Raw genomic sequence first — 15,552 nt, 5'->3', positions numbered from 1 at the left:
GAGCCTACCAGGCTCGTAGCATCACTTTATAGCTTTTCTTACATTCCTGTTGCTTCTCCCTTTCTCTAAACTTAAGACTGTGAGGTGGCACAAAAGCTCCTGCCTATCCATCCGGCATTCCCAGAGCTCTGGCAAAGCAGATCATCATCCTCTGCTCCAACTGGGCAAGGCAGCAGTGCCTCAGCTCACTCCCTGCTTCTGCCACCGAGGAAGTGGCATAGGGGGTCAACATCCGCCCCACAGAATTGGAGTGGAAAGAAAAGGAAGGGAAAAAAATGCAAAGTGTTGTGCGGAGGTCTTCAGGCTGCTCATAGGAGTGAAAGTTGTAGCTTTCTGTACTGGCAAGGTTAGCAGAGGGAATTTTAATCCCCATCTTTGTCACATTAGCAGGTAATTACAAGGATGGGAGACTTGCTAGCTCAAAGCAGTGTAGCTTTCATTCAAACACATGCATTTAGGAGATCAGCACTGAGACACAGCAAGTTTAAATGAATTGGTCACACAGGACAGAAAGAGGGAGCTTACCTCTTCTGCTGAAATTTTCCATGTGAAATTCTCATTTCCTGAGATGTGAGACATTGCTTTCAGACTTTTATGGAAAAATCATTCTTTTCATAAGTTTAATTTTAAAAATGTTTAAAATTTCTGTATATTTGTACAATTTGTTATATAGTTTCTATAAAATATATATGTTCCTAAAAGTATACTTTCAAGTTAATATGTTTGGGAATAATTCATGACATGCCAACCAGGTTCATGGCTTTTGTTACTTCTTTAGACAGATTCATATTTTATTTTCACTGGTTTTCATTATTCATAGAACTTTTCCCTCTTCACAAAAGTGTATGTCCACAGATAACATGTTTTGTGTAGTAAAGAAAGTATTTAGAGTATGAAGTGCTGAACTTTTAAAACAAAATGAACTTGATGTTTTGCACTTAACACTGTGCTTTCCAGGAGTGACACAGACTCTTTAAACAGATAAACTTGAGTTATATTTAGCTATTTTTATCTGTGGGTAAAATTCTTTCTATGACACCCTCCTCTTTCCTTCTCTTTCAAAATATACAGCAATAGAATAACAAAATATTTGTTGTAGCGAGAGTTGCTCATTAGAGATGTCCTCCAAAGCTTCCCTGAGTAAGATCATACATTACAGAAATAAAATAGTTTTATGGTTTATCTTATCTGAACAACTGGAGTGTAATGAGCGTGTTCAGAATGATAGGGAGTATCTCTGAACTGCAACCTGATCAACAAATCCAAACAACACCTTCCACAAGTGAGAAAGCTCTGGGGTTTGGAGGGCTGCACTTCTTGTGATGGTCTTGAGTGCTGCCAGCCCTCTGCTAGAGGTATGATTTTCCAATTCAGTCTTCTTTTTCAGTAGAAAGATTTCAACGTATTGAGTAATATATACCAAGGCACTGTAAGTTTTTGAAGTATCTGCTTCACGGCACTTAGGAGGTAAAGAGAACCAGCAAAATAGAGTTTTCTTTTGCTGTGGGAATGTAACAGTCGTGTTACAGTTGCTATACAGATACTTCTTCAGGTCATGTTGTATTTTAAATTAGATTCTTCCAGTTACAAAGTGCAGCTGAAATGAAAATGTAAACCTTGATTTTAGTGTAGCTACTTCAGTAAACACAAGTTGCAGAATAAGATCTGTATTTATTTTGGAACACATACTGTTTACTTTAGGAGTACCATATTTAATCCAAATGCACTTGTTCATGTGAGCAAGCAAAACAGGATTTTAATCACTTCTTCTATTAGAAAAGAATGGTATCCATTGTGCATTTTAAAAGGGTTATGTGTTCAGTGCAGGAGAGCACTCCCAAGTCATTAGTTATGAAAATGAGTTTGTTAAATAATTGTCGTTCTTAGTTCTCAGTGTTTACAATAGCTAATAGTTTATATAGCTAATAGCCTTATTTTATTTTATTTTTTATTTGCTATTTTAGCAGTAAAAGGTAGGGTTTGTGGCTTTGTAGTGTTTTGTTGTGTTTTTTTTTACACTATAAGCTTCTATTTAGTCTAAAGTTTAAAATGGGAGTGTTTTGAAAGCCTTCACAGCCCGATTTAATTCCTTGACTGTTCACCCACAAATTGTCAGACAGAATGAAGTGCATTTCAAGAACTCTCTTTGTTCTTCACATCCTGTGCCTGACCCACAGGTAATCTGCACCTTTTTTTTTCAGTGCCAAATAATTGTGGTGGGAAAGAAGAGAAAATGTTAGGGTCACAAAGTGCAGGCTAGACGGAGATGACAGGTCCTGCCAATTGAGTGCCAGTGTTGAGAACCTGCGAACCGTAGTCTCTGCTTTTTCACATGGATTTGGGCTGTAGGTTAACAGGTGCTCCATGATGATGGGTTAGGAAGTTCAACACTTTATCCTTTATTGCCTTGGCTTGAAAGGAAGTGCGGAGGTTTTTGTCTATTTGGCAAGTACAGAAGTACAGTAGAGGAGCATTTGGCACAGGCCATACATAGATGTCTATATACACATAGAGAATATAAGTATGTTACTGTTCTACGTAATGTCAGTTTTCTAACTTGTACACATTCTAGCGATTTTGCTAACCTTGTAGTCAAGTAAAAACCAGAGATTTGGTTGTCAAGTTTAATGGCTACTGTTATATTATGTTGGTGTCCTTGCATGTTATTCTTCTAAAACTAAAAAAGAGACTAGTTGGAGTAATCTGCTTTTTTCTTTGCAGGAAGATAATCATTACTATAAGTAAAAAGATATGGAAACAAACAGACTGATAATTAGAAATGGTCATTCACAAAGTAGCCTATGTTTCCCAGAGAAGGACATTGTGATGGCTTATAGAAGCAATGAGTATTTCTGGAGCAGATAATAATCTGAAAGGATATATGTCTTACAGGGTAAATATCTTATTTCTGGAAAAGACATAAACAGAGATACTGCTGTCGTTAAAAGCTGCATAAAAACCACAGCAGTGTACACTAGAGAATTTTTTTTTAAATGAATTTTTTTTCAGATACATCACATTTATAAAGGATTGCAGCTTTAACTTGTTTTGCCAGATCTGTTCTCACATGCACATGACCAAATTTCTCTACTGTTCAGTAGGGAAAATGAAGCAGTGGATGTAATTGCGTAATGACAGATATGAGAGGAACAGAGAATCCCAGCAATCATTTCCTGCGAGTTGGCCAGCTTCCAGGCTGTCTCAATGGGCACGCTGATGTAAAGGCAAAATGAAAATAGCTTGTTCTGAAGGGTGATTGTTGGGTTTTGGGGTGTTTTTTTTTTTCTTTTTCTTATTTGACTTTGCAGGCTGAGGTATTGAAACAATTAGTTGACAGCACGGTGTTACTTTTCTCACGGTAAATTAAGGAGATTAACCAAATGTGGAAATGTGTTTTAGCTATAATCCGAAGATTTGGGACTGTAATGCTTCAGCATCCTCTGAGGTTGTATTCATTCATCCTCTGAGGTTATTATTCACATTATTCCTTTTCGTAATGTGCAGACTTCTCCAGAGTTATACACTCAATGTTTCTTCAAAGACAGCAGAATTATTACATTTGGTTTTGTTAGTTTTATAACACAGAAATGTACAGGATCAGTATGCTAGCCATTACATCGCTGCACTAGTGTTAGCACAGATAAGAGGAACTCTTCTAACACCATTAGTCTCTTTATTATTATTGTTCATTTTCTTACAGTATACAATTAAGTAATGAGGCATATTTTACATAATTATGGCAGAAGTGCACAACTTGACGGTGGTAGTGAAGGAGCAAAGTATATAAATATTTGTAGAAGATTTCTGCCGTAACTTAATGCTTTGCATATGAATCTTTATAAAGATCCCAAGTTAGTTTAAAGGAATGATTCCGGAAGACTATATAGGTCTAGGCATTTTAAGAGCTGTGAGTGATGACTGTGGAGCATCTCTGGGAGTTTTTGGCTCATCATACAAAAACAGAAAAGAGAAGGAGGAAAAGTTAGCAGGAAGGAGTTAGCAAATGCTTTGGGAATGCAGGAGGGAGAAGACACAAGCTTTCCATGCACAAGTCTTAGGCTAGACTCATCTAGTCATTTATTTTCGATTGTTATTTTTCTTTGGCTTACTACATTTCACTGGAGACATATTTTCACTTAGCAAATGATTGTAGCAGTTTTAAGGAGCTCCTGCAAGCACGTATCTGCTGCTGCTTTAAGCCTCAAAGCAGAGCTGATGTAAGGGAACCTGGAAGCAAGTCTCAGTTGCTCTGTGCAACATTTGTTGGTTTAACTGAGCTGCTACGGAAGATATGTTTCAAGCTAAGGCACCAGATGTGGCACTGAAAGGTCTAAGGGGCACAAACACATGGACCCATACAAGTCAGCTGTGGGAGAAAACAGCAAAGAACAGCATGGACAGTAATTTCTTAAACCGCTATGGGTAGATTTGCTAAATTACACATGCTGACACTCTCATTTTCCCTTAGGCTAATTGGTAACTCCACAGACACACCCCTCCATATCACCATTACTATCGTATCCTTGAGCATGCTTTGAGCACGTTACAAGTGTTTTATATGGCTTATCTAGCATATTCATTCATCCAAACTTGCACTTTATAGGTATATAGGAAGTGTCTCCTTTGTCTCCCTTGGCAACAGCATTTGCTGGGGTCTCCTTTCTACAGCATTTTAAAACCTCCTGCCTTTCACAGCTTGCTGCCTTTCCTGAACTGAAGAGCCTTGCTCTCTTCCTTTGCAGAAGATGAATTTTCTCTCTGCCTTGAATTCTTTCTCAAAATGTAATTGTCCATGAAGCCTTTAGAACAAGCTTCCCCAGCTTCCAGACAAAACCTACTTGACCTAGCTCTGGATGTGCTGCCTTGGGCAGCTGCCAGGCTACCTCCAGGAGGACCAGTTCCTCTCCCACTGCCCAGCCCCACTCTCCTGCCATTTCCCACAGCAGATGTCGAGCTAGTGTGCTGACTGCACAGAAAACCGACCGAGGGAAAAAGAAAACAGAAAAAAAACTGCTCCAGGTTTCTGACCAACTTGCCCTGATTGCTGATCATGGCTGCAAATTATCTGCAAGAGATCTGAATTCCCTGGATTAATTAGTCTTTGCAAATAGCTCTCCTATCCCGTGTCTGCCCCTCATACATACACAGAACATGCATGAGGCACCATTAATAAGGTCTTTTAAAATTTTTGTGTGGTTTAGTAGCCCAGCTCTCATTTTCAAATGAAAATTAAGCGCTTTAGCAATGATTTTGTCAAAGCCAGTGCAATTTAGATAGACCTGTGTGAGAATAAGGTTTAGATGTCAAAGATGCTTTGCCCTTCTGGAATTATTATCCCTGAACTATACCAAGTGCGTTTTGCTTTCCAGGGTTTGATCTCAAAGTGCAGAGCTGCATCTCAGCCTGTCTGACTGAAATCCAAACCTTCCGTGCAAACATGTCATCACTTGTAGTCCCTCATGAAGATTTCAAACTGGATACACTGAAGTTGCAAGGTCAACACCTTTAGGAGCAAAACACAGCTTGCTGCATAATCTTTATACATAAGCCACAGGGTATTTTGCTCCTTACTTGCCAATTCAACCTATTTTAAAAGAGAATCCAGCAATTTTAATGTCTTGCTAAATGACTTGCTTAATGACTGCTAAACTGATTTTGTCATAATAAAATACATCTGCATAAACAATATATATTTGTAGTGTTTCTACAAGGACTTTCAATATCAATTTCAGATATCACTTCACCAGAGAAATTAGGGGGAGAATACTGGTACCGTATTTCCTATGAAATTTTTTCCAAAGTGTCAAATATCTCTGTAGAAGTTTGAAACAGTAAGCCTGCAAAAAAAAAACCAGGATATTTTGTTTGGTTTTTTGGTTTTGATTTTTGGGTTTTTTTTTAATGAATGGCTGTTTAGCTCTGAGTTGGCTCCCCTCACATAAGCTTTTTTGAGAAGTACTTGACTTTGCAAGTCTGGTGGTTTTTTTTTAATGTATATTTGCAGAAATTTATTTGGAAGTTGGTTGGAAGCCCATACTTTATTTGTTAGTCAGTATCAAACTTTGTTTTAGCATATCACAGATTCTGGTACCTATTGAGTAAAGATTTTAAAATGTTTAATGTGTGGGTGCTTGCTTATATCTAATGCAGGGACTGAACTGTGTCTCGGATAGTCTTTGTTCACAAACAAAATGCTCCACACAAAGCAGGCAGATGAAAACAAGGTGTTCTGAGGAAGGGTTGGACTGGATCAATTAAGGATGGGCAGGTAATTGGCTTCTTTGAAGAGATACCCATAAATAACTTCAGTGCTAAAAGAGCAATTGCTAAATCAGTGCTTTTCCTTCCCTTGTTCAAGGGGCTGAAAAATGTACCTATGACTCAGGAGCCCAAAGTCCAAGTCAGCTAGACAGCATGAAAAAATACCCGGCGCTCAAAGCTCACATTTAGCCTCAAAGCTGCATCCTGCCACTCAACAGGAGCAAAATAGTTGTGCACTGCTTGTGACCTTCCTTTACTTGTAACACAGTGTCAATCATGTTGTTCTTTAATCCTTTCCAAATTATAACATGTATCTCTTGCGTTTTAATTTTCCTTTATTCTCTTCCTGGCTTCACTTTTTTCTTCTTTAATCCTGACAAAAGAGAACACTATCTCTATGGTTCAGTATTTCACCTGAAATTCGTGATTTTTGTGACCTTTTCTTCACGTAGTTTACTTTGTTGACACTGTTTCTGTACCTTTAGCCCACCAATTTTTAGTCTGATTTCTCTTCTTCATTTTTCTCTCAAAAATTCCTCTTACTTGTGATGCCATGATTTCTATTTCTGTTTCCTTTCAGTGCTCACTTTCTATCTACTAAGCAGATGATTAGACAAAAAGGGAGAATGTGATGTTCCAGGGTTTGTGATGGTCCCAGGTCCTTGTGGCATAAATTAAAATTCTAGGTCCTTGTGTCCTCTCTGTGACATCTAAGATGTAGTGGTGTCATCTTTCGTGCCTGTATCTTTTGCCTGAGAGAGATGAAGTTGAAGTCTGTTGAGGGGGTTGAAGGTGAAGTCTGTTGAGTTATTGCTTTTTTCAATGACTCCTGTGTGAAGCTGAGCTTCTATTCCTTACTTTATTTTTATGGGTACTAAAAAAATTGATTCTCTTTCCCAGATTTCTGAATCCTCTTCTCCAGCAACTTGTTGCAGTTGTCATTCTTAGCTTCCAAGCTGGGGGAGGAGGCTACTGACTTGATAATTTTCGCTGCTATGTTGACAAATCAAGCTTAAGTTTCTGTCCATGGAGACTTTGAGAAGTCATTGAGCAGTGGAAGAGCAGCTACCATGGGAAACTTGCAGATTTGGGAGGGTATCCCTTCATTAGCTTACACTTAGTTCATATTTGAACCATTAACTTTGTAGGCATTTGGATGGACAGTTCCTGTTAGTTTAAAAAAAAAAAAGTAATTTCTGTGAATTTGATAACTTTCTCAAGGAGCTTTTCTTGGCTTTTTTTTTTTAGCCAAGTTGATTTTCAAAGCTTGGCAATATATGCTCACACTTGTAGTTTCAGCTGTGGCTGTACATCAAATACATTTTGTCTGCCTGAGGAGGAAATTCACTGTATGGTGGTTAAATATAACCAAATGTAGTATTGTCTTTCCTGTGCTAGTTGTTTCTCTCGTCTCTCTCTCACACAAGCTACCTATGCATAAAATACAAAAAATTATGTATTACAGTAAGAATACATATATGTATTTTACATGTGCAAAAGACCACACCTTATTTTTCAAAGTGTTTGAAAAGTTTCTGAGATATTTTTCGTAGGCCTATGTTTTAAAAAAATCTAGAATCCACAACCATCATGTGAGGCCAACTAGACTTCTTCAGCTTTTTTCTTATCTGAGGTTGTTGACCTCAGGAGAGGAGAAGAAGGTTACAGGGTCAAAGTCTTTTCCTCCTTGGAGCTTGCTGCTTGCTGGGAGAGGGTTGGCTGGAAAATAGATGTTTTAGAAAAAGGGTTGAGGGTCATGATTTTAATTCTGTTAGGGAACAGCTGGTTTGAGTTTCTTTCCACTTCTATCTTCCCTCCCTTCCTCACAAATCCATGGAGAGAGAAAAATTTGTTCAGAGGAAAGCAGTAACACAAAAATAAAAGATTGCAATATTTTCATGTTTAAAGTAGATCATCTTTGTTATAGGACTTCACATTAAGAGAGAGAAGAGGAAATAATTAGAATAATTGAAATCCATTATTGTTTGAAGCTTTGAATTGAAATTGATCTAGAGTGCTAGAGGTTTATTTGTTTTCCTGCTAAAAGTCAAAATAGTTAATATTAATGTTCCAATGTGTTTTTTGGTGGATAAACAATATGTGTTACGATTTTTAATTTAGTGATGGACAAAGCTAATTATGGATGTGCAGTGTTAGTTTGCATACAAGTTGCTGAAGAAAGTTTGTTTAATTTGGCTACTTCTGTTGAGATTTTCTTCATATTTACATGCTGCTTTCATGCACTAAGACCAAAGAGAGAGAAGGAAACTCACAACTCTCAAATGAATGGCAAACTAGGAACAGATTTTTTGTCTGCACTCCTCTGAAACACTGGCCTCAGGCTGTGTTGGTGTGTGGCTCAACAGCAATCAGAGGTCATAATTTCATTGGCGGTTAGCATCAGGTTTAATTTTTCTAATATGTTACATTTACCAAAATGTCTGGTTTCAGTTACACTTATGCACTGACTGAATCAGTTTTGAGCAGCATGATGTTTTAAGGTACCTGAAAGGCTACAAGAACGTTTATGGAACACATATGCTAATTGTTTTTAACCACTTTCCTTTCTAAACATAAAAACGTGTTTTTGGAAGGCCATTTAACAGTAGTAGTTAATGTTAGTGTGCCTTTATTCTAAGAAATGAGCATGAGAAATAGGTAAAATAGTTGTTTTAACAAGACTGCCATCTACTGATTTCCACAATTGAAAATATCCCTGATGACTAGATTGTTCATAGTTTTTTAGAGCTTTATTTTCAAGATTTGCAAGATCAAGAAAATCATAAAGTCCTTCTGTCGCCTTAGGAATGCGACCAGGTTCACATTGATGACGTGTCTTCAGATGACAACGGTCAAGATCTAAGGTACAAGAGAACTGAACAAGATGAAAACGTCGCTTTGCAAGTTCTTTTCTGGGGAAGCGATGAACTGCTGTTACGCTTACAGTAGCCCGCTCTCCTTTTAGCTCTTAGCCTTTGCAACCCAGCAAAGTGAGTAGCTGGTGGTTGAAGGTAGCCTGTTGCCTTTTGTTGATCTGGGGGTTTTCTTATCTCTGACCAGCACCTATAACTTTGGAACGGACGGCTTTCCTGCAGCTGCCACCAGTGCAAATCTGTGCCTCGCGACGGGGGTGCGTGGAGGAGTGGACTGGATGCGAAAATTGGCTTTCCGCTACAGACGAGTAAAAGAAATATATAACACCTACAAAAATAACGTTGGAGGCAAGTGACTCTGGAGTATCTAACAAATACAGATTAGAAGTAGAAGAAGGGAAGAACTATCGGTTTCTGTTCCTGTTTAGCGTGGTGTTTAGTGAGCTGTTGAGTTTGCAGTGTGTGAAAGATTGTCTCTGAGCTAATGAAAGCAAAGGAAAACGACAGAACGGCACTTAATTTCAGTGCAGACATACTCTTATCTACTCCACAGGTCTTCTTGGTCCAGCAAAAAGAGAGGCTTGGTTACAGCTGAGAGCAGAAATTGAAGCTCTGACGGATTCTTGGTTAACGCTTGCACTGAAAGCACTCACACTTATTCATTCAAGGTGAGCACAAAGAGTACGTGGTATTTAAGAACCCCTAGGATGTCTGCTCATGGTCTAGAAGAGGGTGCCTGGTCTGGTGAGCAAAATCCTGAATGTAGAGGACCTTCTTCTCATTCCTTGTTCTGGTCTGACCATGCCACTCTAACCTTGCTGTCCTGTAAGGTGGAAGAAAGTAATTTTCTTTGTAAGTGGTAATAATAATAGTGAGGGGTTCTGATGGGAGAGAAAAGGTGTTCCTTCTTTTGTTTAGTTTTGATTTGTTCTAATTTGCTTCGCTTTGCTAAAAAAGGGTATTTGCTTTTTCCTTTCCGTAGGACAAACTGTGTGAACATTCTCGTAACAACTACTCAGCTAATTCCAGCTCTGGCAAAAGTCTTACTGTATGGACTAGGGGTTGTATTTCCCATAGAGAATATTTACAGTGCAACTAAAATAGGTGAGCTGTTTTTATAATGTTGTGTTACATTTGAAGCTGTAATCCTAAATAAAAAGGTATTGTAGTTTGTATTTCTTACGTGCATTCACTGTAGCAAATATAGAGTAATACCTGCAAATATAAAATAATACCTGATGTCATGAAACATTTTTCATGCTAGAGTATCCTAAAAGTGCTTTTCAAATGTTTGTCATGATTCAGCACAGTAAGCTTGATATAGCTCTATTAATACTGATGCAGCCTCTACTAGGAGGAAATATAATTGCTTTTTGTCATCATTTCTCAAAACTGTTAAGCCTATGTAGCAACTGAGAAGATTTTTAGCAGGCTATGTGTACAGAATGCTGAAGTTTTCCCAGATTAGCAGAAGAAACTCTCTAAAAGTGAGCCCTGGCTCCGTTTGTTTTCATGGGCTCTGGAGCAAATTTTGATAAACAATTTACCAGAAGCAAGAATGTTTTGCTGTAGAATGTAATTATTTAAGTTCATTCATACCAACCGTAATAAGCTTCAGCCAGGCAAATGTTTGTTTCTGTTTTCTGGTTCAATATAAAAGCTGTTATTCTGAATATGTAGGAAAACATAGGACCAGATGGCAACGGTGCTTGTAGCTTTTAATGTGATTATGACATATCTGTTCTATCTCAGATTCCCTCAAAATTGTGGGCTACATGAAAACATTTTTCATGTGTTCTTAAGTATCTATAATACAGGAAGCTCAAATGGCCAAGAAAAAAAATGGTGGGTTATTTTTGTTTGGTTTTGTTTTGTTTTTCTTAAAAAAAAATTTCATTGAGAGTTTTATGTAGAATTCTGAAAGCATTACCATAAAAGACTTAAAACTGTTTCCTGAATAGAAATGTTATGGTACCATCTGTCAAAACTTGAAAGTAAATTAAAACTTTGAATTATGAGACTTTTCAAACATATTTTAATTAAATAATTTTAAAAGAAATATTCACTTGTGACTTCACAGATAGAAGGGTATTTTTGGAAAACTGTGTTCAGTTTCTGGCTGTCACAGGAAATCGTGAGATTTCTGTAACAATACATGATTCATAATTTTCAAGCACCATTTCAACCTAGTCAGTGTTGGAGGTTTCTTATGCCAGGCGCTACTGCTAAAGAGTGTCATTGAGTAGTTTGGCTTTGCTGCTGGCTAGAAACCTTTCCTAATTCCCAACCTATTTGTGCTTACACTGGTGGTGTTCTGTAGCTGAAATAACTTTTTTGAAAAACACAATTCTTCCCATTGGTGGCTGTAGACACACAGGTAAGAATGTCCCGTGACCAGACTGAAGTGATCTTTCAGAATGGGGACAATTGAGAAAACTCAGCTGTAAGCATTTACTTTCCTTCTGGCTTCTCAGTACCAGTACCTGAAGCTTCCCAAGTATTGGTACCTGTGTATAGGACTGGAGCACTGGAATCATGTCCCTAGGTCTGTGCAGTGAAGTAACGAGCCACATTAATGGATCTCAGTGCAGGATCAAGGACCTTTCCCATGTGTTGGATTGCAGACATTTAAATCTAAATCTTTTGGGGGACCTTCTAAGTCAGGAGACTACTGTTTCAGGAGCTGTCACAGGTCATGGAGAAAAAGCTAGAATTTCAACTTAGATTCAATCTATTTGCTCAGTTCAGGCTATTGACTATAAACAGCAAGTAGAGCATTCTCCTGATAGGGAGATTCCCCTTGAAACATATCTCAGATTAGGGAAGGAGGCAAGAAAGCTGATATTGCGGCCCTCTGGTACACTTTGTGTACCATGGCGTGTGCAATAAAGGACCTCATGGAGCAGTTTTTAAGGTTGTCTGTCAGCTGTTGTGGTGGAAGTAAAGCTGCAATCAACCTTGATACACCATCCTGCGGGAGAGTAGCTTTAATTATTTATTATAGTACTGGGGAGATCTGGGCTAAAAAGTGATTTATTTGATGCCATCCCATCACCACCTATCCTGAACTCTGATCTTTTTCTTTCAGGAAAGGAAAGTTGTTTTGAACGAATAATTCAAAGGTTTGGAAGAAAAGTAGTGTATGTTGTTATAGGGGATGGTGTCGAAGAAGAACAAGGCGCAAAAAAGGTAATGGTCCTTTTCAATGTGGTTTGAGTCTGAACCAAAGTTGTCTTTTTTTCGGTATGGGACAGCATTGATTGACATTTGCATTTTGTTTCTTTGTTTTATGAAATGTGTTTTGACCATATCTCATAGAATGCTGCATAAAATTGTAGGTAATGATGTGCCCTGCTGTTCTCCAAAAGACACATTAAGCTAGCCATGTATGTTTAATATATTTCAAAAACGAGTCAGAAAATGGACCCCGGCTTTTGTGCCAAGAACTAATAATTCTGTTTTCATTGGCATCCCAAAATACCACATAGGATGTTATGAATATAAGTAAAAAATGGCAATTCTTGCTGATCAAAGTGTGCTATTTGACTTTATGAAATACATATATGTCACACCTTGAAAAGCTAGGTAGGACTGGAGCAGATATACATAAATTTCAGTTTTGTTGTGTGTCCATTATTTGGGTTCTGCATTCAGGTAACTACTTGTGACTCATCCTACATTCATAACCTCAGTTAAGTGAGGATACTTTTTGACTATGTCTTTATTAATTTTTGCTTTCCTCTGGTAAGAGAGGAAAAATTCACTTTTTTTTTCTTCCCTGGCGTGGAGAAAGCTCCATAAAAAGCAATATATCCCACTGACAAATAATAGGCAGTATTCCTAGCCTTGCTATTCAACCCAAGTACAGCAGTTATAGAGTCTTCACTTGGAGGAGTGAGGCATAACATTGGCTATTTGAACAATAGGAGAAAGTGTAGGAAAATGGGCATTTCTCTTCTTTCTTCCTTTTACAGGTAAATTGCTTTTGCACAGCTGCTTTTTTACCACAAAACTCTCTGTGGTACTTCTGTATCTGTTTCCACTGTAACTTTCCGAATTGGAGAAGTGAAACTAATTAGTCCTCATGGTCTTTTAACAACCATTGACTGTTTTGCTTCATGAAATCCGGGTTTTGTGCCCCCGAAGCATTGTGAGTAGGTTCCCGGCTCGTCCCGGCACTTTGCAGAGTCTCAGTTTCATATATTCCTTTGGACTGACGGGAACAGTTTGCTCCTTTCTCTTTCAGAAATGCCTTTCATCTTTGGAGAGAAATGTTTTCCCGCTGTAAATGATTACATTTTAAAGGCTGCATTTAAGATCGGGGAGGGGGGGGGAAATCTCTTTGTTCCTTTTCTGTTCTCGGTGAAATAGCGTTGTATATGATAATGGCAGGAGTAGTCCTTTCGGTAACATTATCTAATTCAGTGCTTTTTTCAAAAGGAAACATGATTCAGAAAAGTGTAAGAAAAAAGCCTTTCCAGTCACTAAGAGGAGTAGCAGTATAGAAAATTCCTTTGTGCCATTACTTCTGTGTATACTTTCTCGGTGGAAGGAATTTTCAGATTCAAACTATGTTAGATGCTCTGGATTAAATTATCTGCTGCAGCAACGCCAAAGAAGTCAATAAGGAGACCAGCAGCTCTGCCTTTCTGCAGAAACTATTAATTTGATTAAGGAAAATGTTTCTGTGATTCTTGTCCTCCTTCTTACTCCACTGAAAGAAAGTCACCATTTCACACGGTGAAAGCACGATTTGCCTCCTAAGTTTCGACCCCTGCAGGTTGCAAGAGCAATAACCCCAGTGTCTTTCTTTGCAGTGTGAGGAGCTGATCACTACTGAGATAATGCTTTTGGTTATCTGATGCTTTTTTGGTTATATGATCCTCAGATTGTTTTTAGAGTTATTGGGAGAAGTGATTTGAGAATGCACCCTGATGTATACTGTGGTTCAGTCTAGAAAGGTGTACACCATCTAAGGAGTCAGCGGTATGTCTGTATTAGTAAAAGCCTATGCCTTCTCTAGGAAGTGTGCAAACAAAACAGATTTATCACCACAAAGACACCCAAAGGCCATCAATCCACAGTGGCATAACTGTCCCATGGTGTGCCCCATTGCGTTGCTCATCCCCTGAAGCTTGTGAACTGATTCTGTCCTTCCTTCCTTCCCATCGGCACGTTGGGTTTGATGATATTCTCAGGGCAGCGTCAACTTTGGTGTTATTCCTTTGCACAACACTTTGCTGAAGGGGTTTGGCCTGTGGTGTAGCCTGTAGTGTGTGTACGTTTCTTTACTTAGAGCATAAATGGTACACCTTGATTTAAATAGCACTTCATCGGTTACACACACTTATTTAAATAGCACTTCATCGATTACATGCAAACTATAATGAGTATTTTTAAAGTAAGCATATAAATTCAAACCCATTTAATTTGAAATATTTTTTAACTGTGTGTTTATTTAGTGAAAACAGCTGAAATTCCAGATTAGGAGGTAAGAAAGTTAAGATATCTTATTAAAAATAATTTACCAATAATTTACGAATGGCTTCATTATAAAACAAGATTTTCATTTATGTCTTTCGTGCATGAAAAATCCTGAGAATACAAGAAAAGGAAGAATAGAGAACACATTTAAAATCTTTTTATTATTGTCATTATTGTAAAACTTCAATAATAGAAACTTTTTTTATGCAGTTTGAAAGTTCATTGCTCTTTTCTGAAACACTTTTAGGATAGATTGTTTTTCCATAAAATAACTCTCAATTGATGAAAATAAATACAATACTGAGCAAAGCGCACTCCCTTATGTCTCATGTAGCACAGGAGTAGCCACGGTATCTGTGCTTTTGTTTAGCTGTCACTTCCAGCAAAATATTCTGTAAGACAATTAAAATTCTTGGGACATTTGAGTTGCAGGCTGAGAAATAAGCGTACCCTTCTGGATCAGCTCAGCAACCGGCCAGCTTGGCTGTAACACCAGGGTTCATGTGGAGGTTGCCACCTTCACAGGAGCTTCCCTGGGGAAAAGGGGGAGAGGAGGGGAAGAAGCCGATGTGAGAGCCCAAGGGTGTGTGGGGCAGCCACCGGCATCGGGTGTGGGTCAGAGCCGCCGCGTCCGCCTGCTGCTGCGGTGCCACAGCTATTTGCAGAATAAGTTTCTGGGGTTTTGTGCCAGAGACTGCATTGTCTTGGACTTTTGTTTAGTTTTCTTGTTTTTTTTAGTTGTGTTGTGTTTTGTTTGAGCTCATCTTCTGCCTTTGGAGACGCAGTCGGGAAATACTCGTAAGGCAGAAAAAAAAAACAAACCAACTCTCGAGTTTTTCTACTTAGGAGAATCTTCCAAAGGATTTCTAGTTTGTCAGAGGAGACAAAGGAGGAGGCTCTCTGCAGTGAGGAGCTGGATTTTACATCAGGTGAT

At 38.3% G+C, this 15,552-nt stretch overlaps 1 protein-coding gene across 4 annotated transcripts in view; it reads left to right on the top strand.

Annotated features, from left to right (window-relative positions):
• The window catches only part of EYA1 (EYA transcriptional coactivator and phosphatase 1), an 85,638-nt gene that overhangs the window by 63,887 nt on the left and 6,199 nt on the right, over positions 1–15,552 (top strand). For all 4 annotated transcript variants that reach the window (XM_009875463.1, XM_009875461.1, XM_009875462.1 and 1 more), the window contains 5 exons: positions 9,067–9,125; positions 9,322–9,482; positions 9,688–9,802; positions 10,117–10,238; positions 12,223–12,323. In XM_009875463.1, the coding sequence (XP_009873765.1) occupies positions 9,067–9,125; positions 9,322–9,482; positions 9,688–9,802; positions 10,117–10,238; positions 12,223–12,323 (558 nt within the window). The remainder of the gene's footprint in view (positions 1–9,066; positions 9,126–9,321; positions 9,483–9,687; positions 9,803–10,116; positions 10,239–12,222; positions 12,324–15,552) is intronic.

Source organism: Apaloderma vittatum, unplaced genomic scaffold (genome assembly GCF_000703405.1).
Source record: "Apaloderma vittatum isolate BGI_N311 unplaced genomic scaffold, ASM70340v1 scaffold1188, whole genome shotgun sequence".
NCBI lineage: Eukaryota > Metazoa > Chordata > Aves > Trogoniformes > Trogonidae > Apaloderma > Apaloderma vittatum.
Note: the sequence above shows the minus strand (reverse complement) of the source record. Positions and strands in the feature narration are given on the sequence as shown.